We start from the raw sequence: 26916 nt of genomic DNA on the forward strand, positions 1-26916 counted from the left end.
TAGAGATGCAAGCAACCACAAAAGTAACAGTAACTATAATAATATCTATAATAAGGTGAATATGACTTATATGTTATGGCAGTTAATATAGCAGAATAGTAAGAAACACAGATAAGGCGATAGAATAATGCAGGCATATTTCAGTATGTGAATTTTAACTGTAAAATTTACTCTTTCCTTTTTGTACCAATTTTCTGTCACCCCTTTCTCAGGGTCCTCCTGGACGAGCAGGCTTTCCGGTAACTGTCTTTTTGTCTTTGTGTGGCTCTTTATACAATATTTGCATGCGTGAATAGTTATCACTGCAGTACTGACCTCATGCCTGCTCTCTACTGAGTAGCTGCTGTCTTTATTTAGATTTTCAAATGAGTGTTTATGATCATAGATACAGTAATTTTTTAAATCAATGTGGAAATATCCATAAACAACTCTGTCTCCAAAAAAAATACCCATCCATATTCTCCTCATTTCTGGATTTCAGAGGAAACATTGCTGTTTTTATCAAAAGGACACTATGTTACACTTCTGACGGAAGAAATTACAAAATCTTAATATAACTGAATAATGATATTTTTAATTCATAAGCAGTGAAACACACCCTTGCAAATTCAATGACCTAGGGAGTTTGCTGCTGCAGCCTTGAAAAGTAGCTTATGGTAGCTAATGTTAGCAAACTGTTGATTTGTGGTTGCATTCCACTCACTGTCAGATTACCCAATGACATCTCTGAACAGTGTTAGGGAGTAGCGACCCATGGTAGCCTAGCTGTTTTGCAAAATCATATCACATTTCAAATGGCTCCCTTTTTATTTGGACACTATGTAATGCAGGTGTGGGTCGTTTGTTTCCACTGCATGGTTCAGCTCTGCCCTGCTCAACCCAATTTAACACTTTTTGGTACCAGTACTGTTCTCTTTTCATTTTTCCACTGGTAGGTGTAGGTATGATTCTCAGACTATCACCATAGCGACACCATATGAAACTGCTGTGACATAATCTTCAATGGATCCTTTCATCTGCCACCAAACAGAGAAGTGTCAGCACTTCATTAGTTGTATTGTGTAGTTTTGCAGGCTGCCATTTTGAAGAATCTGGGTCGAGTAACATGCAGTGGAAAAGCGGCTTTAGATAATCACATTAGTTTATTTAGCACAAAATAATTAAGATTAATAGATGTTCATAGATTCAGAGTGCTTTGCTGTTTGAGTAGCGTGTTGTGTAGCTGTTGCTAAACTAGCTTTTTTTTATTACCACATAAAACACAAAAAGGGTAGAAGTTCTGGATCAGCAGCCAAAATCTTGAGACAAACAGCTGACACAGAGGAAGGGAAATTGTATGCATACATGCAACATGTACTAGATACACATGCATCTATGTACAGTATGCACATGAACAATATATTTATATTAAGGCTGTCGAATTCCTTTTGAAACCACTTGTTTTTTGACGTGCGATTAACATGCGCACATTCTGTGATTAGGACCCTCAGCCTGTCCCGTAGTTTGGGAATTCAAGAAGCAGTGAAGCAGTAACATTGTGGATGACAGACAGAAAACAAACCACCTTGATCAGAAATTAATAGAGTATCTTTTAAATGTCAAGTTCAGCTTTAAATCGAGATGGATCTCTGAACCAAAGTTTTCTGCATTTACTGTCCATGTGAACTGAGTTCCTTAAGGGTATGTCCAGTCTCCCTGCTGGACGTCCAGCCGATGCAGAGAGGCTCCTACCCTTTACCAAAGACACACCACGCTGGATAGTTTCACTACATTGTTGTAGTATTACTAAGTAATGTTACATTCTGGTCAATCTGCCCTTTCAGCAGATTTTCGGAGCATGCAGTACCTTTGAGGTTATTCTGGAGAATATTATGGACAGTATTTGTCCTTATTTTGGATTGTTGTAATAATAATGAACATACATTTGCATAAAGCAAACATATTTGTGCACACCTATGTTAATAGGACTATTAAAAAATATATCCATGAAGGGTTCTTTTAAAACAGATATAATGTGTGATTAATTTGTGATTAATCGTGAGTTAACTATGGACAATCATTCAATTAGACTTAGACATAGACTTAGACTAAGAGACTTAGGCTTCTCTTTATTGATCCCTTGTGGATGACTCCCGCAAGGAAATTGAGTTTCCAGCAGCTTACAAAAACACGAGAAGGGATAAAAAAAACAAACAGTAAACAATAAACTCTTAGTTAAATATATATTTAGTATATTACACAATGATTAATCGCAATTAAATATTTTAATCGATTGACAGCCCTAGTACATACAGTACATTACATAAATCAAATAAAATCAAATTATCACAAAATAAAATTAGGTCCACGTAATGTTACAGCACAAACATTCCAAAGAGAATGGGGCTTTATTAGACCCATGAAGCTTTAGTTTTGGCCCTACACATACCATGCTTCTCAGGCTGCAGTTTGAAAGCTTCCCTCACACTGTCTTTAAAGCAACTGACTCAAGGCATACATTTTCTTGTAATTGGCATGTGTGGCAAGAAGTTACATAGTCTGGCTTTATAGAAGAGGATATTAATCCAAGAGTGCAGGGTCTTGGATGACTGAAACATGTGGTAGTTAGGAAAAGATCATGGTTTTTGGTCACATGTATATTAGAATGTTTACTGGCACTGAAATTACTTAATACTTTCTAAATTAGTTCAATAAATGTGTCCTTGCTATGTAGATCAAAAATCTAAGGATTGTGTTTACTACGGAACACATTTGCATATGAGTTTGATATGATTGTATTTTTAAGGACACATGGTGACACTGAAACTTAAGCCTTTGCACTTCCCCTTCCAAGGCTCTTTAAAGGGTTCATTTAACATGAAATTGGAATGAGTTAAAGCATCTGATTCTGGATTATAATGATCACTTCTCAGTTGATAAACCTCAGAGATGTCAGTACAGCAGTGGCAGTGCCTGCTTCTAGCTTTGAAACACCATCCATAGATAACACCGTGAGCTGCTGGCTGGGTCCTGTCATGGCCTCTTGTTTATTTTCTTTTAAATTCTGTCTGTGTTTCTGCAGCAGCTTGAACGCAACACTTACACAATCTCTCTGACCAAATCTGTTTCTGTTTGATCATGTCCACCCGTCCTTTCTCCTCGTGCTAACACTCTCCTTCTCTTTCTGCTGAGCTTGCACTCTCAACATGTCAAACCCACATGATGCCTATCACAACAACAGGTGGCCATCTAGTATCTGACCTTTGTCCTGGGTAGCCAGTTACAACCAACAATCACCCCATTTGGTTCGGACAAACTCACTTGTGAAACAGGTCCATTAAACAGTCTCAAGCATAGAGCTGTGCCATGTTTTCTCCTGTGTTCCTGTGCTGGAGTGTTTTTGTCAAAGTGAGGATGAGATTCCTTCCAGTATTTGTGATGGATTATACCTGTCAAGCAGCGGGAAATTAAATCACAGGCAGTGTTTGACTGAATGAGGAAGGGAGGATGTGGTTTTTGGAAAGAGGACCTGTAAGAATTGAAAATCAGGGAGCCATGTTTTCCATGGAATGTGGTTATTTCAGAATTGTTCTCTCCTCAACTTATATTTCTCCACATGCAGATGGAACAAGCTCAGTGTGCAGTATACTATAATTCCTACTAACTAAAATAATCATTAATTTACTGATAAGTAATGAAAGCGTATATTAGATTTCTGCCTTCATCCTATCCAATGCACTACAATATTACAACAGATGTGGTCTTATTTACATCTTATTTACACACGCAAGGCCTGGTGTGTGTGTGTGTCGGCACAGGAAAAAAAGCCTGACACTCTAATCTTCAGGCAAGAAAGACTTAGTAGAAAAATGTTTGGGACATACACCAGGAGGAGCAGGTTTCTGTCTGTGCTGTAGTGCAACACATGAACTGAATGAGGTTTTACAAAACACTCAATTCATCTCATGGCTAGGAAACCCACTTTAGTAAAGGTTGTATTTTGTGGTTGCCGCAAATAATTCCATTGGGCACTTTTTAAAGCCCCTAGCTCTGCATTAGAACCATTTTGAGTGGTGCCAGATTCTCCTGCCAGAGGCCTTGGTTTAAATCAGGACCTTGGACAGGGCTTCAAAGAGCCTAGCTGTAGGCTTATAATATTTAAAGGCTTTAAAAAAATATATACCACACACTAATGACAGAGGTACTAGCACATCTGATTCAGCAGGACTGAAAACAGATGATTCTGTGTCCAGGCCCAGTCTATTTGGCTGTTAAGTCGTGATGTAACCCTTTCAAAATACGATTTTACGGGACCAAACCGGTCCAAGCCTTGTATTTCTCCAACGTCACAGTGCTGTGTTCCCCGTTGTTTAGACAGATCTGAGTTTTTAAATGACAATGTAATTGTCATTTTGATCATAATTGTTCACAAATTCGGCTGTTGTGTCTGTTTTATTTCAACGGAGCGTTCAGACCCGGAAGATTTCAAGCTGAGTCAAAGGAATGAAATGGTATACACTTCCTATCTAGTAAATGGGCACAGCCTCATTTTAAAGTATGAATGTGATGTGGATGGATGAAAAGTTTTATGTGCATAATATTTATATATTTTTCCAGGTAACATTAGATATTTACATAGCTTCAGTCATATTTAGCATTACACAAATTGGTTATCTGAGGAGTTTGCTAACATGAGTTGACATTGGTTGACATATCTGAGACAAAAACAGACTTTAAACAAAATTTATTTCCTGAATTGAAAGTCTGAAAAATGCCATTTTAGTGTCAGAATGTTCTGGAGATATGTGTTGTGAAAAATGGGTCAAATATTTACTTCAGTTACTATGGGGCTTAGTGAGTGGTCATAATCTATAATCATGTTCACTTCTCAGGACAGTTGGGAAACCCATGCAACACAGATACAGGAAATGACCTTTACACAACGTGAGCGTGATGAATAACAACAACATGAAAGTGCAAAATGCTCGCCTAAAGATTCATACAACTGATGTGCTCAGCAGGTACGCCTGAACTGGTTTCCTCCACAGGAGTCCAATTATTCCTGATTATGGACACCTTGAAGAGCAATATCTTGCATATACCATGGTCACTTGCCAAAGAAAAAGAAATCAAGTCCATTATTTATATTTACGTTATTATTATTTTTTTTTTTAATTATAACTCAGTTTCCCTGGTATCCCCTGAGGGTTTGACTAATACCTGGAACAATCATTACACTCCCACAAGGTTCTACAAATGTATGAGCCAGACAGCTAATGCTATGCTAGCAAGATTCAAAATCAATAACATTGTATATGGATGACAAACTATATAATGTGACAGTATGTTTAACAATAAGACAATCTGGCTACCCAGGCCTGTCATTGTCCCCAAATCATTCTAAACATGTCCATGCTAATTCATGTGTAATGTTACTGAAGTAGCAAGTTGAATAGCGAATGGAATGTGAGATGATCGCTGTGAAACAATGTTTAGAGGCAGTTAACTAACTTCTTGCAGCTTGTGTGTTACAGTGGTGTCTGTGGGGTCTAGAGGTTGAGGCAATGAAGACATACACTCAGTGTTGGAAATAAGCTGATAGCTGTGGCTGAGGGTGGCTATGGCTCAGAGATAGAGCGGGTCATCCTCCATTTGAAAGACTGGCGGTTCAATCCCGGCTCCCCCGGTCTGCATTTTGAAGTGTCCTTGGGCAAGACACTGAACCCCAAATTGCTCCCTATGCTGCACATGGAAGGGTACCCCCTTAGCTTGTTGGTATTGACCAAAACCATGGCATTAGTGTTCATAAACAGGGCCTAAACTCGTTTTTTGTCATGGCCACTGTAGTATTCATGTGTCAATGACCAGACCGAGTGTTTGCGGGCTCTTGCCCCTGAACTGCGCATGCCTGTAGGGGTCATGCAATACGTCACTATCGTGACGAATGTTATAACTCATGAACATTACAGCCACCAACCACTTGTCTCAAGTAACGTCGGGAGTATTTGATGCTTACTTTGTTACATTATTCGAAACATCTCAACTTTATCAGGTGTCTTGGGGGTTGGGCATGATTGCATCAAATGTTCATCATGGAATGCTCATCTCTAGTCTCACCATTAAGCAAAGCATGGTTAACTGACTAAGCCCTCTTAGGACTAATGATTCTAGTCCTTAAATGGATACCATGACATTAAGACCTTTGCATACTCAGTATTAGCATCTCTTTCCAAGTAGTAGCACCCATTGGGCTCAATATTCAATTCTAACAATATTAATGACATGTAACAACTGCTGTTCTTATAATGTGTTTGGTGGAATTTGATTCAAGTTAGACACCATTAAATCACATGAGATTATATTTACGTAGTTAATAATTTTATAAAGAACCCACAAGTCTTTATGTCAAGGTATCCCTTTAACAGTTCCCTTCAGTCTCACTATCTAACTGATTATTGTTCCCTCTGGATTTGAATTGGTCAATAGGGTGGCAAAGGAAGTTTGGGGATTCCAGGAAGAATGGTGAGTGACTTGGGCTTGTGGATCTAGCCCACTAGAGTAACAGCCACAGTTATTATGACATGAGCAATGACAAAAGTAGCAGTTCATATCAGAAAAGCAGTGGTTTGTAAGAGCAAGGCTGCTATGATATGCCTTTGTGCTGACCACAACACTGGTTTCATTTTCACTGCTACAGAATGCAAAGTTATGTGTAGTGGTAGTTTAATTAGCCTCACCTTTCCCAGCTTTTCTAAGCAAATCTGCTAGTCTTTTAAATTGCAGACCATTCAGGAAATATCCAATTACTTGTGATTGTTATTAATAATTATAATGCCACAATTCTCCAAATCCACGCTTCAAGTAGACTTTTGATTATAAAGTGACAATTCAATTCAATTTAAACATCTCAGCATGTTATGGATTAGTACAGAGACTGGACCCAAATGCCAGACCCAGACAACAGGTTAACAGTAAATAACATGTCTTTTAATAATAAATGTGCAAAGCAAGTGCAAGGGGGGGCGGGGGGTTTGCAAGAGTGAGAGTGAGAGTGTATTGGTGTGGCGTCTGCCACGTTGTAATGGTCAGGAGCACGCAGCAGGGTCTGTCTCTCGAGCATACTCACAGACGGGAAACACAGGAGAGCAGGCAACAGGTAGGCAGGTCCACAGGCAGGCAAGGAAGAAGCAAACACGAGTGCTCAAGGCAAGCAAGGCAATCTGAGGTGAGGTGGGAAGAACCCAGAGGCATTAGCCTGCCACATGTGGGTATTATTTAAAACCCGATATATGTTTTACTCATATGAAACATGGTCTCCATAGCTCCCAGACCTCTCAAGTAAGAAATTCCAGTGTGAAAGCAATTATCAGATTATCAGCTATTTAAATATAAATACTGACTGATTGTGGTTGTTCATAGCAGATATCCTATATTCATATTCAAATGAGCCAGAAAGGACTCCAAACAGTGTTTACACTGTGTTCCTATTACACTATGAATTAGAAACATTAAACAGAAATAGAATAGAATAGAATAGAAATACTTTATTGATCCCTGGCTGGGAAATTGCAGTGTAACAGCAGCATTACACACAGACACACCAAAACAGTAATATAGAAATACAATATAAAACATTTAAGTTAAGTTAAGTTAAGTTTAAGTGAAAGGCCTGTAGGTTATTGGTTAACATGACAACCATGAGCTAAACTCTTTCCCTTCTCTAATGAAGTGGAGTGAAGAGACATATTAATTTTAAAAATGCTGTCAGACAGCTAATGGCAAAAATCTCTTTTCTAGGTCTTTGTGATATCATCGTGTATTTGGTGATAACATTTGGACAGTTTCTCCATGAAAGCATTCACGATATCCGAAGTGATGAGAGCCATTGAAAAGAGCTGTATAAATTGCTTGAATGTCCAATTATGTGTTTCAAAAAGTTATGTATTGAATGAATAGTTGGATCCCTTAATTCCACCATCACTGTAAGATGATCTGACCTGTGCCTTGTTTGAAGTAAACTGAGTCTTTTTGTTTACACTCTTTGTTTACACATGTTGTGAAGCACCACCTAACTTACACAGAGAGCTGCTCGCCTTAGTTCTTACACCACCTCCCCATCATTATTCGGGATGCTGCATGCCACTCCATGCCTCTAACAGTGGTTCCTCTCTCTCTCTCTCTCTCCCTCTCTCTCCCTCTCTCTCTCTCTCTCTCTTTCTCTCTCTCTCTCTCTTTCTCTCTCTCTCTCTCTCTCTCTCTCTCTCTCTCTCTTCACACCTTTTTTGGCATGTGACTGTGTCTGCTGTGACTGATTCCAGGGCTTAAAAGGACAAGCAGGGGAGAAGGTAAGTGTAGGACCATGTGTCATTAGCAGGATTACGTTCAAAAATAGCAATTTTTTGGACCATTCAAAGACTACAACTACAACCTTGTCCTATTATTTTTTTATATTGATTCGGTGTCTTTTGTTACTTTGGTCATGGATGGTCAAACCAGTGTGCTTTCCCCAGTGAGAGAAGGATAAGTTGTAGAAAGAAAGTGAAATATAAATAAGCTGCTTTTGTGACATTGTTAAAATGGGACTTGGTGGCAGAGATGTGGCTTGAGACTTGGTGACTGTTTTTATAAATTGCACATCATCAAAGAAATACAATGTGTTGCAGGAGTGCGTCACCAAAGGCTGAAAAGAGTGAGATGCTCAATGCGTGACACTTAAGAGGCCTGGAAATGCATGGAAATGTTAGCTAACGTTAGCCAGAACTGTTCTCTCACAATTCTGTAGGGGAGTGTACCTAAGTTCCCCGGGCCCCATGTTCCCTGCTTTGTATGTGACCGGGGAACATTGGGCCGTTTTATAAGAAAGGGACCTATGTTGCCCAGTCTGTTATTTTTTCCACAATCAGTGCCGAATTCCCCGGCAAATAGGCCTATGTAGACCCTAACACTACCCTCTAACCTTGACCCCAACCGTAACCCCCAACCCAAACAAGATGCTGAATCAAATCTGTCAATGCAGATGCTTATGCGAACAGGAAAAATAGGATCCGGGAACTTAGGGATGATCCCCTCTGTGGCTTGCTAGCATTAGTCTGATACAACTCTGTAGCTCTTGTAGCTAACCTTAGCCTGATAGTAATCAATCTAAGGTCACTAAGCCTGATCACTAATCAACCCAATCACCAGAATAAAATGTTGAAGCATTTTAAAGAAATTACAAAACAAATAAGTTTATTTATTGTTTGTATAATTACATTGTAGTCTGGCTGTCAGTTTAAAAGGGTTTTGGTATTTATTTCACTGAATTTCAATAACAATAATACCAGTTCAGTTAATTTGCATGGCCTATTTTTTGAACAGGTTGTAAATTGGCCAATAGAATCAATATTAGACAGGTAATAAAAGCTTGTCCTTTCTCTATATAAAGGCCGCATACTGCAGGTAAGTGACTTGACTTGACATAACCTGTGACTTCAAATGACTTGCTCAAGAAAAAAAAAATGACTTTGGACTTGTTTGAAACTTGGACCAAATTACTTGAGTCCCATGTCTGCTTGGTGGTTAGAAGTGGAGCTGTGCACTCTATTGTGTGTAAAGGTACCATGTGATTTATATCATTATTTTCAAACAGCATGAGGGTCACATTCTGTAAATGGTTTCCCACCCCGGTTGGATTACCTAAACTCTTTACACCATGAAACACAATAGTAACAATTTGTCACATAACCGTCTGAAAGTTCAAATTTAAGACTCCCTGAAGAAAGTGGAGAAATGTTTATAGAGGCCACAGCAGAGTACATGAGGAGGTTCTCAAAGAGAACTTAGAATGAATAGAGTTACATATTGAGATAAAGAAATGTTGTTAATGGTGCATTGCACAACCGTAAATCTTAGCTCCGTCTTGTAGAAGTTACCATAAATATAAGCTGTCAGCTGGGAGAGAAAGATTGATATTGGCCTCAAGGTGGAAATTACTTGTAAAACAAATTTTCATGTAGACTCTGATATCGCCCACCTGGCTTCATGAATTGCAAAAGTGTGTCAACAGAGATGGTAAACTTGCAGTAAATCTGCCAATGTCAGCAGCACAGGAACATAAAAACCTAAATGACCACTTTTATTCACATTAATGCAAACTCTACCTGCAAAGAGTATGTGATGTCTGCTGCAGTTTGTTGAAGGTGGATTTTAAGTTAATCAATGAAAATTAACTCAGATATTGAAGTTACATTAAGTTAAATGCCTATACTGTCGAGTTTTTGATCACTTTTAGTGCTTAGAGCAATATTTCATGATGTAAACTAATGGTCTACACAAAAAAGATAGGAAAGAAGAGGACTGTTGGCTAATAAACATGGATCTACACAATGGCAGTTTCAAAAATCAGGTCAGTTAATGTTTGATGAGGAAGAAAATCTACACGTTTGTTGGGCCCCAAGGATTCACACCATGTCATTTGTTGAGAAACACTGAAGGTAAACAGAAAAGAAAACTCCTTTGTTCCTTTCTTTGTTCTTTGGGCCCATTGACCATGTTTCCCAAAATGTTGAGCAGTTTCTTCTCTACTGCATCAAAATTTATTTTTCATATTAGCATTAACTAAATTCAACATGCATGTAGCTTCTTGTGTAACTCTACAGTCCCCCTCAGGTCAACAGAGCTTTTCAACCTATTTATTTTACCTCAAAGTTTCATCAAATGTATTTCTAATCAACTTTGTTTCCAGCAATAGTACTTGCCCTGCCGGGCAGTCTTTGTAAAATGAAATGTTACAAAAAACGGTGTGTGTCCAGCACACACAAACTCTAATCTCTCTCTCTCTCTCTCTATCTCTCTCTCTGAGCGCATGTGCGAGTGAGTTGGCGGAGTGCTGTGAGTTTATTTTTTTGTATGGCTTGTTTGTTTTTGTGTTTGAGGGTTAGTTTGTGTTAGTTTGGGTGGGTTTTGTGAGTAGTTTGCTTTTGTTTGTTTCTTTTAACGAGGCGTCTGCCCCGTTCTGGGAGCATGGCGGCCTTAGGTACAGGTGTGTTTGGGTCTTTAACGCGGTGGCGTGCCATTAAAATAACAGCTTACGCCAGCGTTGAAGAATGTAGTTTAGCAGTGGGTGAGATGGTCGGTCACGACAAAATTCTCTCCGTTGCTCGTATGAACAGGGCAGTTGTTTTGTTTCTCGAGACGGTAGAACTGGCAAATGACGTGATTGAGAAGGGAGTAGTAATTGATGGTGTTTTCACCCCAGTGCTCTCTTTATCATCACCATCTAAAAGAGTAAATATCTCCAACATTCCGCCTTTATTAAGGATGAAATCCTGATTGAATCGCTATCTCGTCATGGCAAACTAGTGTCACCCATAAGGAAGATAGCGATTTCAAGTAGCAATCCACTCCTTAAGCATGTGGTGTCTTTCAGACGTCAGGTGTATATGATCTTGAAAGATAATAAGGATCTAGATCTTACTCTGAATGTGCCAGTAGATGGTTTTCATTATTTGGTGTATGTTTCTTCCTGCTTAATGAAATGATTTGGCTGCGGCCAAACTGGCCACTTAGTGGGGGCTTGTCCAGACAGAACAGGCACTCCTGCTGATGGCCAAGGGGAATCCAATAAGGAACAAACCTCAAGTGTTGAGTTTCCCAATGGGGAGGGTGCAGAAGCTAATGCTGTCGGGGGGGACGGTGGTGATGCTAATGTGCAGACAGTGGGAGAGGGGGAAAGTTCCTTGGCCGAGGTGAGCCTGCCTACCCCGGCGGAGCCAGCAGGGGAAGACGCAGACCAGGCAGAGCCCGACCAGGCAGAGCCCATAGGGTTTTCCCAAAACAGTGTAGCAGGGGATGATGAGCAAACAGATGGGATCGATGCAGAAGACGAAGGTTCTCAAATAGATGCTGTGTTCTGTGTTGAAAAATGTTTGTAATGATGCAGTTTATTTTTATTTTTATTTTGTTTCTGATTATGGGGGATTTTCGTGTAGCCTCCCTAAACATTAATGGGGCCAGAGAGCCCAAGTTTCGATTTTTGTAACGTATTAAGTGTCTAGACGTTGTGCTCTTACAAGAGACTCACAGCAATGTTAGGAACGCAACTGATTAGCCGCTAGAGTGGGAGGGTATTGCTGTTTTGAGCCACAACTCCAATGTTAGTGGGGGAGTTGCATGTCTTTTTGCAAAGAGCTTTACTCCCATTTCTTATGAAGTGGTGGAAGTTATAGAGGGAAGACTACTAAAAGTTAGAGCTGTTTTCAAAGATCATGTTTTTATTTTTGTTTGTGTGTATGCCACAACTACTGCAGCAGAAAGAGTGGCTTTTTTAGATACGTTGTCTACTGTTATAGCTGGATGCAATGGGGATGAAGTCTTGTTTATTGGGGGGGATTTCAACTGCACAGAGCAGGACATTGACAGAAATCATGTTGAACCGCATATGCTTTCACGCAGAAAACTTTGTCAATGTATGCAGACACATGACCTTAAGTGATGTGTGGAGGAATTTTCACAAAGACCAAAGACAATATACTTTGAGTCACGTCCATAGTAATAGGATTTCCTTAGCAAGGCTTGACAGGTTTTACTGTTTCAAGCATCATCTCAACAATTTTAAGAATTGTGCTATTACTCCTGAAGTTTTTCAGACCATAGTTTGGTTGTGTGCAGTGGGTTCCTGAGCTCGGTGAAGCCAAAGAGTGCTTATTGGCATTTTAACAACACAAGATTTTAGGGATGTTTTTAAAGCTTTCTGGGATGTTTTTTGTGAATGTAAGGCATCTTTCATCTCCTTACAACAGTGGTGGGACTTTGACAAAGTGCAACTCCAACAATTTTGTAAACAGTATACTCGAAATATCACCAGCGACAGAACCCGGTCAATTGAAACTCTAGAAGCAGAGTTAGTTGAAATTCAGAATTTGGCTTACTCTACTGCGGATCATGATGACATTGACAAGTTGGCAACCAAGAAAGGCGCCTTAGCTGAGCTGTTGGGTTTTAATGCACAAGGAGCGTTGATTCGTTCACGTTTTCAGTGTGTCGATCAGATGGATGTACCTTCAAAATTTTTCTTCAGCTTGAAGAAGAAAAATGGGCAGAGGAAATGTATTCATTCTTTGCAATCTGTGTCTGGAACTCTTTTGACCAGTGTGCATGATATTCGAAATAGAGCTGCACGGTTCTATAAAGAGCTATACAGGAGCGAACTAAGCAGTGAACAGGCTGACAGTGTTTTCATGGAGGGGTTGCCACAGGTTTCAGAGGATTCCTTGGCCGAGCTTGATTCCACCCTGACATTGGGGGAACTAGAGAGCGCACTTCAAAGTATGGAGTGTGGCAAGGCTCCTGGCCTGGATGGTATCCCGATAGACTTTTATAAGTCTTTCTGGTCTGAGGTGGGGGAGCATTTGCTGGAATTGCTTAACGACAGTCTTGCTGGAGGTTTCCTGCCGGTGAGTTGTCGTAGGGCAGTCCTCACGCTTCTACCCAAAAAGGGTGATCTCACTGATATTAAGTGCTGGAGTACCGTGTCGCTCCTGTGTAGCGACTACAAATTTTTATCCAAAGCACTGGCTAACAGATTGGGTAGAGTGATAGACCAGGTCATCCATCCAGACCAGACATACTGTATTCCCAGTAGGTCCATTTTTGATAATGTTTCTTTAATCCGTGATGTCATAGACATGGCCAAAATTTTGGGGCTTGATGTGGGCTTGGTCTCTTTGGATCAAGAGAAGGCGTTTGATAGGGTGGAGCACAGCTATCTATGGGGTCAGGGTTCTGTACAGCGGTGTGGAGAGTATTCTCAAGGTCAATGGTGGTCTAAGTGCTCCGTTTAAAGTTGGCAGAGGTGTGAGGCAAGGCTGCCCTCTATCTGGTATGCTATACTCGTTAGCAATAGAGCCTCTTTTGCAGCGAATAAGGCTAACTTTAAGGGGCGTGTCTTTGCCAGGGTGTAATGTACCCCTTCGGTTATCAGCCTATGCTGATGACATAGTTATTTTAATTAATGGGGGAAGGGATATAGAGGTAGTTGCTGACATCCTAAAGGAGTTTGGGTTACTCTCATCGGCCAAAGTTAATTGGTCAAAGAGTGAGGCTCTATTGCTGGGTCAATGGGTGGAGGGAGTGCCAAGTCTCCCGGAAAATTTGAACTGGAAGAAAGATGGTTTCAAGTATTTGGGTGTCTTTCTGGGATGAGCTGCATTGGGCACCTCAGTCTGTTTTATTTCTGCCTAAAGATGAAGGGGGGCAGGGCCTCATACATTTGCATAGTAGGACTGCAGCTTTCAGACTGCAGTTTGTAAAAAGGCTCTTGACAGGGCCTACAGATGCTGCATGGAGGTGTTTGAGGTGTGCAATATTGAAAATGGGTGGGGTTTTGGGGTTGGACAAATCTTTGTTTTTAATGAAACCAGATGGAATGGTGTTTTTAAATCTGCCACCTTTTTATCGTTGTTGTTTGAAAGTTTGGGCTTTGTTTAAAAGGCTTGGCCCTGCAACCTCCTTGTATTGGCTCCTGCAAGAGCCTGTGATGGGAGGTGCCCGACTGGATATCTCTTCAGACAATTTCCCTTCACTTCAGAAGATGCTGTGTGACGCCTAGATTGACACATTGAAAGATGTAGTTGACCGGGCGGGACCACATTTTGGAAATAGGAGGGGGTTGGCTGATTCCATGGGCCTGAGGTCGCTTCGGGTTGTGTCGCAGCTCCTGGAAAAATGGCGTGCTGCCTGCATGAAGGATGAAATTGAACTACTGGTGGGTTACTCTGCAGGGGGGTGTCGTCCTGATGAGCGAGACCTTTTTCCCGGGCTGGTAGTTTCACCCAATTTGGATGGGTGTACTGGTCCGCTTCTTACACCTAGGAACCCAAAAACTATGTTGCTGAATATGGTCACCAGGAATCAGCTGTACCATGCTTGTGTCAAAGTGTTTAATAAGAAAGGTTTAGAGAGCAGGGCAGACACACCTTGGAGCGCTGCTCTCAAACTGGATAGTGGGGTGAGGCCTGAATGGAGAGCACTGTATAAACCACCATTGGCTAAGAGAGTGGGGGAATTACATTGGAAAATTCTTCATGGAGCAGTTGCTGTCAATGCTTTTGTTTCAGTGATAAACACAAATGCTAGTCAGGAATGGTCTTTCTGTTATCAAAGGGAAACAGTTTTTCATGCTTTTTCATTGTGTTTAAGGTTCCAACCTTTGTTTTGCATGTTGCAAAGTTTATTTGGTGCTTTCAGTGAATAGTTCTCCACAGAGATGTTTGTCCTGGGTTTTAAATATGTCAAAAAAAGACAAAATATTTGCAAACTTTTGAATTTTATCCTGGGTCAAGCCAAAATGGCTATTTATATCACTAGGAGGAACAAGGTTGAGAACCAACCTGGGACTAATGTTGTTGTTCTGTTTCCTGCCATGGTTAAAGCCAGAGTTTTGGTTGACTTCCATTTTTATAAGCTGATGCAAAATCTGGAAACCTTTGAGGATGTGTGGTGTGCACATGCAATATGCACTGTGTTTGAAAGTGAATGACATATTTGCCATCTTTTTTAGTTTTCTTTTGTTTTCTATTTATCTTTTTTTCTCTCTTAACGGCAATGATTGATTTGATTGTCCTGTTTTAAAACTGGACAAAATCAAAAAAATCTCTCTCTCTCTCTCTCTCTCTCTCTCTCTCTCTCTCTCTCTCTCTCTCTCTCTCTCTCTCTCTCTCTCTCTCTCTCTCTCTCTCTCTGCTAACATGTTTTCCATGTCCTCACTGTGTTCTGCTGCCTCCAGGTGGGCAAAGAAATTGTAGTGGAGCTTTGATAAGGTGTCTACTGTTTCACATCAACAGAACAGACAAATGCACGTGCCTGTTGGATTTCAACCCTCCTCAAAACTGACTCCACATTTGCTAAAGCAATCATAACATCGCCATCTATCAGCTGCATCAAAGTCAGACACAGCAGATTTACAGATTTGTTCTCCTCACTAATATAGAATTTGTGATGTGTATGGCCAATTTTGCAACAAAAAGGGAAGCACATTCTTGACTGTCATGTCACAATGAATAGTGTGGTTTCTAGCCACCATCATTAAGCCAAAACAAATGTAGTATCAGCCTTGGCCTGATTTGTGAGAGAACAGAACCTGACAAGCTGACACTGTAGTGGCTACTTCTTGGATGGCTTTTGGCTTTTGATCCACAGGGGCGCAGCCAAAAGCCTTTTTAGATCTAGGCAGGGAACTGATTGCAATAGCCGGATCAGGATGTGTCCCATGTGTGGTTAGTCTCTTTGAGTAGCTGCCAGCACAGAGAGGATGAAGAAATACTGGAATTATATACAGCAGACTTGGCTTTAGATCATTTCAGATCAAGAAAGAGTGAAGCAGACGCAAAGAGAAGAAGTGAAGACAAGCTTTTCCAGAACACTGCACTCTTATAACAAATGGTTTCTGTGGTTTTACGGGAGGGCGTTTGGGGCAGGACACTGGCAAACTGAGCTGGGCAAAGATAAATAAACTGAAAGATGTGATGGATTGGTTTTGCTAAAAAACCACCACCGATGGACACTCCACTCTTTATGGGCTTGAGATTTAATTAAGAAGGAAATGAGATCCACATAGTTGTGTCTGCTTGTGTTTCCGCAGCATATGCATGGTTTTATGTGGGTGTGGTTTTCTCTGAATGGGTCCTGGTTTTAGTTGTGATTTTATCGTTGCCTCATTACCTTGACCTTTGGCCCCTGACTGGTAAATCTGTTATCAAACAAAATGAGAATTTTCTTTTTTGCTGAAGTCGACATTTGTTCAGAAATATTTAGAAGCACCTTTGTCTTTGATGGATGACTGGGACTGTCAGATTATATCCTTGAGTAGGTGGTGAGATAAGGTTTCCCTTCAGGAGGACAGCAGCTAGGAAGGTAAAGAGCTGGAAACCTGAGTTGGCCAGTCTGGCTTCAGTGGTTCGTGGGAGTGTTCAGAGAGGATAGCAGAGATACAGTGCTAGGATAAAGCCTGGCCTAGCCTTTTGCTATCTCAGCTATCAGGCTTAGAATCGTCTAATACAATTGTGATTCGTTAAAAGAAATACCATCAAGCAAGAGCATTTTTTCAGACAAGTCTGGGATAAAAGTGAATGTTTGATGTGGATCAGTAGCAAATTTTCTTCTGTTTAACCCCATTGTGCCACCTGTCAGCGACAAGACGAGGAATTGATACAAATATGTCTCTTAAACTCCTTAAGCAAGTGCTCCGAAAATTTTGTAGTGTACCTACATAAAGTTTTAGAAAACAATGTAGCAAAAGCTATGCTCTCATGAATTTCAATCCCTATAAGGGTTAACCTGTTAAAACACATCTCTTATGGAGGGTAGGGGTAAATCACAAACCGCTTTTTAGCCTAAGCTTATAATAGAAGAACTGTAAGGTCAAAATGTGAGCATGAGGTTTCATTTGAAAAGTATCATCTCTTAGTTCATGAATATGGCACAACCTAACATACAAACCTAAACTACATCAGTTCAAAAATGAACATGCCATAAAAACACCATCATTGGTATGTATCGCTGTATTGCAGCTGTTATTACAGCTACTCATCATTGATCATGTTTGCCACCATAATTAATATCATTGTCATATTCTGTCACCTTAGCTGTCCTTGTTTCTTATTATTCTACATTATTAACTGCCATAATGTAATTAATTTAATTAGAATTAATTGAACCATCTGCATTATTTTCTTAGACCTCGGAGACACAGAAGATACGATTCAGTGGCTTTTTTAGGCTAGAGAAGAGCAGAGTAGTGATGTAATCAATTTGGTGGAGTGCCCATTTAGCTTATCGTTCAGCTAGGAACAAAGCTGGCTGGCGTTCTAACTGACAATAACAAGTAACTGTCCTGGAGAGCAATTGTGACAGCATGTTAGAAATTTGTTTGCCAACTACAGCACTTAGCCAACCCTAAAAGTCTCAAAGCTTCTCGCACCACCTACTTCCCAATATCTAGGGACCATCTTCACTGTGGAACTTTCTAGTGTGACCAGAGCTTTACATTTCTGTGTGCCCACCATGGTTGTCTGAGAGGAGGTATCTGTGTGTCGAAATTAGACACAGTGGCCCTCATTTATCAAACGAACGTACGGCAGAAAAACGTGCATACGACCAGTTCCTGGCAAACTTTGGCATTTATCAATTTGGGCGGGAGCTACGATCAAATCTCACGTCAGGTCTGAGATCGTGTACGCAAATTTCAGCCTGTGGATTTGCGGTGCAGCACAGCAAATCTGTCTGAAAATAATTATTAATTAATTAATAATAATTCTTCTAGGTGACAAAGGTTATCCTCTAACGGAATACCTAATAACCCCGCTGGCAAACCCCCCTACAGAGCAGGAGCGCAGGTTCAGCAGTGCACACACGCACACGGGTCACAGTGGAGCGCTGCTTCGGGTTGACTGCCTCCGTTATTCTTTTTTCCATACAGCGTTTTAATGGGCCCCTTTTATTCCACTCTTAAGACTGCCAAAAAGCACATCTTTATTTTGCTCCATCTCGGATGTCAGGATGCCGATCTCTGTGTCGGAAAAGTGTCTTTTCTTCCCAGCGTTTCTCCTCTCCATGTTTGATCTCAGTGGGCGAGGCCTCTGAACCAGGAATATTTAAGGGTGGAACATGTTAATGACGATCCAATTCAGCCGCCGCATTTATCAAGGCCTGCTCATTCGTACGCTGAGATTGGTCAGATACGTATGTTTCATAAATCACACGTGGGTCCTGTCCTATGACCAATTCTGCGCTCAGATCCGCGCCCATTTTCATGCAAGATTGATAAATGAGGGCCAGATTATGTCGAATAGATTCCAGGGGATAGATTTGGTCCTGCTAAATCTATTTACCTTAAATAATGCATCAATGTGCTGAATTTCTCCAATAATATCTTCCTATATCTTCCTCTCTTTCTATCCTACTATAGGGAGCACCAGGCGAGCCAGGACTGTCTATCATTGGACCAAGAGGACCTCCTGTAAGTGTCTTCACCTCTCTATTCACCTAAAATACCTTGTATCTTGAATCAGTGCTACCTGCCTGCATAGCTTTTTTATTAGCTGCCATTTTAGTAGACCTCTGCTTAACACATTAGGTTCTTAAACACCAACATACTTTTCAGTTCTGTTGATTAGACTAGACAATTGGAAATACTTGAACATGAAGCACATTAATTCACCACAAATGATAGAATAATGCTATATAATTACAGACTGTGTGGAGACAGCAGCATTGTTCAAGGAGCTGTGATTTGATCATATACTGGATCATAAGTCATGCTTGCTTTATCAGGAAGTGAGTAACACCATCCTGGTCCAGCTGGGGTCAATGTTAGTTATCCAGACGCCTGGTCGTAATGGATCCTGATATGACTCAAATTCTCTTGTTATTACACCAAATGAGTTTGGTGTTTATTTTTCTACTTCATTTTAGTTTCCAGGTGGACAATATTGCCTAATAAGTAGCAGAATGCCTTCTCTTTAAAAAAAAAGTCCTAAGAGTTTAACCAATTTAAGTAGAGCACACATCTGTTCTTCTAATTGATGGTGACTGAAAAGATATTTTCCACTGCGAGAAAGGTTTTCAACCTTTCTCTGTGACTGTAGGCTACAAAGAAGTCCTTATATAGAGATATGCACATAATGTTGTATAGCACTTGCACAATGACTTCTTAAATACATACAGAAAATAATGTTTCCATTCTAGGAGAATTTTTTTCAAGAGTTTTAAGCTGCATCTCAAGGTATTCACCTGCAAAGGGAGTACTTTTAAAGTTTGAAATTAACCTTGGACCTTGAGTCTAGATATTTTTTCGTCAGATAATAAGATCATGTATAAAAAATCATATTTAGGGGCGGCTGTTGTGATTAGTCGTGTTTACCTCCTTGTAATTTTTTCCCCCTACATCTTTATTTTCTCGTCACTCCTTTTCTAGGTGATATTGAATGTGTTGTACCAGTTTGAAAAACACGGTAGAAAAGCTTTGTTGATTAAAGTATGACAGCTAATTGTTAATGACATACACTCATTGAGCTTGTTCACCTTCTTGCCCTAATCATACATCTTTATTAGATTACAGCTCTTTGTTCTTTCTGTTCAGTGTTCCATTTCAGCATCCTGTTCCCTCCTGTGCTGTCAGAGTACACTCTCACACACTGAATGTATTCCCCAGAGTCTTCAGTATCACTCCTTGTGTCAAAATCAATTTCAGCACTCACCAAACACCTCAGTGCAGTGGAGGAGTAGGGGGAAACAACCGCATCTTCTTCCACTGACCTGCTTCCAGCAGACTTTCAGAAGTGCAACTAACACATGATTTCTTTTCTGTTTCTCTTTAGGGACAACCCGGAACAAGAGGATTTCCAGGCTTTCCAGTAAGTCATGACCATGCTGTCTGGCAGGTTGATTCTGTAGATGGTGCTGTGATGATTTGTGTAGTCTGGACATCTGATTTTACTTAAACAAGCAAAAGACAGCAAAGCTTTACTACAGTACACAAAAAAGTAGGTAACTCTTTTATTGTGTGAATCGGATCACAGAGCGTCTGTGTTGTTGTTTTTTGCTGCATAATAAGACGTTCTGTGTGAAAGAAACCATGACAAAGAAAACAGTCTAAAAACATTATATTGAAATGTGAATTATTCGCATGAAAAAAAAACACCCAGTGTGTCAAGGCCGTTAGCTAGCTAACCGTTGTATCTGTATCTAGATGTGTACACAAAACAAAAACAAACAGCTTGATCACTTTAATGGAGCTTTAGCGTTTCTATTGAGAAGCAGAGTGACAAGTCTTAAGAAAAGCTTTGTATGACAGTCCTAATCTTTTTATTTACAGTGCCAAATAATAGCAAAAGTTATCTCAGGACACTTTACATATAGAGTAGGTAAAGACCACACTCTATGACTTATGATTTACAGAGACCCAAGAATCTTTAATAATAATAATCATCATCATCATCATCATCTTCAACCGCTTATCCCGGGGTCGCAGGGGGTGCTGGAGCCGATCCCAGCTGACATCGGGCGTGAGGCGGGGTACACCCTGGACAGGACGCCAGTCTATCGCAGGGTACTTAGAGACCAACAGAGACAGACACGGGCAATTTTAGAGTCATCAATTAACCCAACATATTATTATTATTATTATTATAGTTATTATATACAGTATTAATCCAGCTCTATGGAGGACAGACATCTGTCTTGAATCGCTGGGGAGAAAGAAAAAGAGAGAGACTGACAGACAGATGGAAAGTCCCAGAGATCCAAGCTACCACAAAAGTAACAAATGTAACTTACATGTTATGGCAGGTAATATACCAGAGTGATATAAATAGTAAAAACAACTAGACTTAAGATGACAGAATATGATAATGATATTTATTATGGTGGTAAATATGATCAATGATATGAGTAGTAGTATAGCTGAGAAATACGACTGATTATGTTTTTATGGCTTTGAATTTTAGAATTTATAAAACAAATGATAGTATATATGAATAATAGTAATAATAGCAGCAGGAAGCGTCATGCAGGACCACGACAGCAGGCACCACCATGATCAGCAGAGACCTGCGAGACGACAAAGCACAAACAACTCCGGGAAGAAGTTGATTTAGTAACATGCATTGATGAGACATGAATGATACAGACAGAGAGGAGAGAAGCTCAGAGTATCTGGAAATGGATTATGCCCCAGCAGACTAGGCCTATAGCAGCATCATTAAGGGCTTGTGCATAGTATGACACCCTTGAATCAGGTTTAATAGTTTAACTATTAGATTAACAGGATACCAGGTCTAAGTTTTACTTCACTGCCACCATTATTTAATTCTAACACACTGACACCACCTTTGCATTTTTACTTGAATGGCTATGTATTTGCATGTAGCAAGTTTCCCAAACAGATGTTAAAGGGACCATCTGGTAATGTGTGATGCACTTGCTGATCTCCGTATGTACTCATACATTTTCTTTTCTTCTTTTATCCTAGGGTCCAATTGGGATGGATGGCAAGCCTGTGAGGTTCCCTTAATTCCTGTCTAAAAGTGAAATAACTGAGTAATTGAGTGCCCAGAACTCAGCCTCTGTGTTAATAATGAGCATAATTAAGCTAAGAATGATTATAGTCATTTTTGTAATAAAATCTCTATTAGTGTCATTACAGTAATTATAGGGTGGGGTTAAACATTCTATGAATATTTCTAAGAAGTTTTTCCAAGGACATCAAGTGGAGGTACCTGTTTAGATTGATTCAGTTACTATACCACCTGCACTCACTGTTTGAATGTTCACACAGGGACAGAACGGACCCAAAGGTGACATGGTAAGCATTCCTTCAATTTATCATAAACATAGTTGCACTATAAGGCTGTTACCACCAGTCAAGCATTGAATTGAGCCCATAAAACCCTGGATATACAGTTTGGGTGTTTTATATGAAATTAACTCCAACAAGCCAAAACAAATAACTATATTAAAATAATTGCATTGAACCTTGTTTTGCTGTTAAGGTCACTTTAGCTGTTAGCTGCTTTTTTTGTCGACAAAGTTATGAGAGCATCAGAGCTATGGTCTGTATGCCACACAGTAATGGCTAACAGTGGGTGAACGGCAGAAGGGAGAAGGCCAAGACAGATTGGAGCTGTTAGCCATACTCCGGCTTTCAGTCAGAGTTAGTAGATAAAACTTGGACTAACTGAAATGGGCACTATGGGATTTTAGACCGCTTACTGAGGCTTGAGAACTTTTAATGCCTCAAGTATTTTCTACACCCTTAACATTCTGTATCCCAGACTCATTGATTTCTTATAAGCAATGCAATGAACATCATGTTGCGGGTCAGGCAGGGCGAGGCTTATAAAATCATCCAGTTCAGTGTTGTTCGTATCCATCGATCTGAAGACCACTTACTCTGGCTGACTCTCAGCTATCAGAGAACCAAAGCAAGTATATATATTTCCAGCTCCCACACTATTTAAGTGTATATTCGTATTCAGTTTCAATGCAGGAAGTAGTATGTCCTTTATGTCTGTAACCTAAACTATACTATACCTTTTCTAAAGTTGATTTGCCATAACCATTATCCTTCTACTGTATTAACCATAGATGCCATGTGCAGGTATTGTAAAGCAAAAACAAAAATAAAGCAATATTTTGAAGAAAAACATTGGCATTGACCATAAAAGAAACAGGATCATTGCAGGATTATACAATGGAGGCATACAAGGTGATAGGTTCAAGGTCAGGACCTCTGTTTAAGGACCATTACTGTTGGAATAATGTTTAATTTTGATTAATGGCCTCATAATGAGCTCCTGTTTCTGAGGGACTACTCAAACTTAACATTAGTACCGTGCCCAAGCAGGATTCACGGCTAAAGTCTAGTTTGTTTGACCAGCGTGAGTTCAAATGTTCCTTGCTTAAGCAAGGTACACATCCCGGTCAAGACAGATGTCCGTCCTCCATAGAGCTGGCTCTGTCCGACGTTCCTGCCTGTTATAGGGAAGGTTTTCGTTGCCACCGTACTCTACGGGGGAATTGTTGGGTCTATGTAAGTCTTAAATAAGTCATAGAGTGTGGTCTATACAGTACCTACTCTGTAAAGTGTCCTAAGATAACTTTTGTTATGATTTGGCACTATAAATAAAATAAAATTGAATTGAATTGAATTGAATCCCAGCTGCGGCCCGGTTTAGAGAGGTAAGCTTTAGTAAAGCACAGATGCACATGTACGGACACCAGCATGTGCACTGACGGCGAACCTGATGTCTATTTATATTTGTCTGTTCACCACAATGGACATTTAAAAAGATGTGGTCCGATGTGGAGGTGGATTGTTTACTGCAGATTTGATCAGATGAAAATATTCAAAAACAGTTGGACAACAAAAAAACTCAGAGGAGTGATGACGTATAAGTAATGGAGCCGAGATTCAGATCATTTCAAGTAATCTGAGTGCAAGCGGGCTGAGCCGCGGGGGAAGAGGGAGGGGGGACAATGACCCTAAAGCACAGCATGGATCATCTGGGCCAAGTGTGAGTGTGCCCTAAGTCTCCTTCCTGACGAATGTTAGGGAGTATTAAAAGGGCTTTGAGGGGTTGTCTGGTAAATCTATAGAGATGCTGTTGCCTTAACAAAGTGGCTTTGAGCTGCTGAGGCTGTGGGGTCACCAGCATGGGGTGCACTGGATGTGTCTACTTGGTCCTCTCCCTAAATTCATTAATCAACCAGTCTAAGCTAAGCTCTGACAGCTACTTAGACTGGACACACCGCGGGGCCTAGAGGGCCTTCACGAGTCAACAAGTAATTGGATTAGACTCGTGTAAAAGCTAATTCATCAGGTTGATTGATACCTTGACATGTTTACTCATGTCACTCATGTTCATTGGAGGCATTTGTGTTCACTTATGTTGAAATTTGTGAAGCTGCAGACCTTTTCCTTTATCACATTCAAGACTGACTGTGTTACTGTTGTCTTTCAGGGTCTGCGTGGTGCTAAAGGACTCCCAGTAAGTCTGATATCAGTCCTGAGACAATCACCTGCTAATCTTTTGGGCTAACTGCTTAACCTCTAACTTGTCTTATTTGTCTGTGTTGCTGTTTTTTTGGGTTTTTTTTCTAGGGGGAACCAGGACCCAAAGGGGAGAAGGTGAGACATGGTTTTGCAGTAGTTTGACTATTTGGCCAAGTACACATCCTATAGTTTACCAGCCAGCCAACACATCCTCATCAAAGCACGTCACATAATGCCATTTTGTTAGGACCCTTTGGCGTCACCTGTCAGGGCTCTGTGTAGCTCTACATGTAAAATGGTAACACTCTACTATGGTTGCTGTTATGGAGAACACAGGGTTAACACTGTGAGTGTAAGCAAAACTATGTGGTTAGGTTTAGACAACAAAACCTTTTCGATTGGAAAATACCATGGATGGGGTTAAAATAAGCATGTTTGTTACATAACTACAGTAACACACAGGACATGAACAGGACACAAACCACAGTCACAAATCCACCACCCCCACCTCCTCTACACACAGACTTTCTCGCTTTTATTCCTGAAGCACTTGCTCTGTGCATCAAAAACAGCTGTAAATAGCTTTACACTGACATATTGCTCTCAGTTCTAATGCAGGCTTTGTGATTTAAATTTGTCTGCAAGATGAAACGTTTTTTTTTCTGATTGAACTGTTTTTCTGTTCTCTTCAGGGTGTATGTGGAGACTACTCACACCGGGTATGAGAAAATTCTCTTTGACATTACTGTTTCAAAAAAAGTTCTTCATAATCAATGTTTTCGTAAAACTCAGAAATCATTAGAATCTCTGTAATGTAGTGCAATATCAATGTTAATGTGACACAAACTGAACCTGTACTGTTGTTCATCCGACATTGTATAACTATCTGTTGCAGATCCACATGTATGTATAGATTTATAATGTCAAGACAGAATAGAAAAGTAAAGCTGGAAGAAGTTAAACTACAGAAGCTGAACAGACAAATGATCGGTAGCACGATGATGAGGTGCACATGCAGAGCTCTGCAGTTCTCCACGTCTCTGTTGAGAGAAAACAAGGCAATTACCGTGATCTGCTGGAGCACTACGTGATAAGAGCCTGTGTGTGGGTTGCCAAGAATAAGAGTCTCCTCTGTAAAGGGGTATTTTTCAGATAGCTTAGTCCGTTTCCAACGCAATTTAACCTCTCACTTATGAAACTGCTCCTGCTAAGATGATCAAAGCTGGGGTTTTTTTTGTCATGCTTTGCCAGTGCCATGACTTGTTAAAAAGCCCCTCACAATAGCAGTATGATGCTGAAATGGTTTTATGAGTTGTTAGCTATAATGCATCATGTTGTGACATACATCTCTGGACAGTGAATGCTTCAGGCTGGATACTTTTGAGAATAGGGAGCTGAGAGGAATAAGGACCCTGAGAGGAATTTGAGTTTGAGTGAGAAGAGAATAAGTGAGAAGATTGATATCAATGTTATAAACATGATAATACATAATGTTGAATACAAAGCTGGAGTCTGGACATGGTAAGCCTAGCTTAGCATAAAGACTGAAAGCAGTAGGAAACAGCTAGCCTTGCTCAGTCCAAAGTGGAAAAAACCTACCAACAACTAAAGCAGACCGAATGTTTTGACACAAGTAAAAAATAAAATGTGTGGTTTTGGGGATAGTTACTTTTTTATTGCAGGTCCAGAGTGATTCAATCAATCCCCTATGAGAACAGTAGTATGAGCCAAGTTCTCTGACAGCAGCAGAATTGCCCTCCAATATTTTCTCCCATTTCCACACTTTTAAAATACAAATTCCATGTGAATTAAAAGACAAAATGGGGGGAAATGTATGACTACAGTGATGTTAATAGAAGACAGCTAGCCTGACAAATGGTTGTTTAGGCATTTGTTACTCCTGGTGAGTTTTTACAAATATATTTAGTATTATCATTATGGAAGCATTCTAGAGATGACAACAAGGTAGTTGCTAGCAATCCATATCTTTTGATAATCCCTGATACGTGAAGATATGAGAGAAAACTCTGTATGCAAGTAACTAAACAAACTAAAGTCTGTGATTTGAGTGATAGGCCATATAGAAACTGATAGGACTATCAACACAACTAAAGCCCACTGACAATTGTGAGCAAATAGTGTATACTGTCGGCAACATGTTCTGGTCACGATAAAGTGGAGTTGCAGTTGAGAAGGGCTGCCTGTTAAAATCCAGATTTACATTTCTGTTTACATAAAAACTAAACCAAAAGGGCACATCATGATATTAATTAGGTGTCAGAAGTGTGGGGAGGCTTTTTTTCTTACTATGCATATAGCCAGGTTAGCTACTTCCAGTATAGGCTAAGCTAAGCTAACCACATCTTGACTTCAGCTAAAGGCACAAAGATGTGAGAGTAATATCCATC

The 26916-nt window shown here is 40.2% G+C and overlaps 1 protein-coding gene across 13 annotated transcripts in view; it reads left to right on the forward strand.

The window, feature by feature from the left end:
* Positions 1–213: 213 nt before the first annotated feature.
* Positions 214–26916, forward strand: part of col13a1 (collagen, type XIII, alpha 1) — a 108379-nt gene continuing 81676 nt past the window's right edge. For all 13 annotated transcript variants that reach the window (XM_083922896.1, XM_083922897.1, XM_083922889.1 and 10 more), the window contains exons 1-10: positions 214–239; positions 6466–6501; positions 8298–8324; positions 18923–18973; positions 20334–20369; positions 21986–22012; positions 22292–22318; positions 24477–24503; positions 24617–24643; positions 25201–25227. In XM_083922896.1, coding sequence (XP_083779022.1) covers positions 6499–6501; positions 8298–8324; positions 18923–18973; positions 20334–20369; positions 21986–22012; positions 22292–22318; positions 24477–24503; positions 24617–24643; positions 25201–25227 — 252 coding nt within the window. In that variant the 5' untranslated portion in view covers positions 214–239; positions 6466–6498. The remainder of the gene's footprint in view (positions 240–6465; positions 6502–8297; positions 8325–18922; positions 18974–20333; positions 20370–21985; positions 22013–22291; positions 22319–24476; positions 24504–24616; positions 24644–25200; positions 25228–26916) is intronic.

This window comes from Echiichthys vipera (genome assembly GCF_963691815.1).
Source record: "Echiichthys vipera genome assembly, chromosome: 11".
NCBI classification, from domain to species: domain Eukaryota; kingdom Metazoa; phylum Chordata; class Actinopteri; order Perciformes; family Trachinidae; genus Echiichthys; species Echiichthys vipera.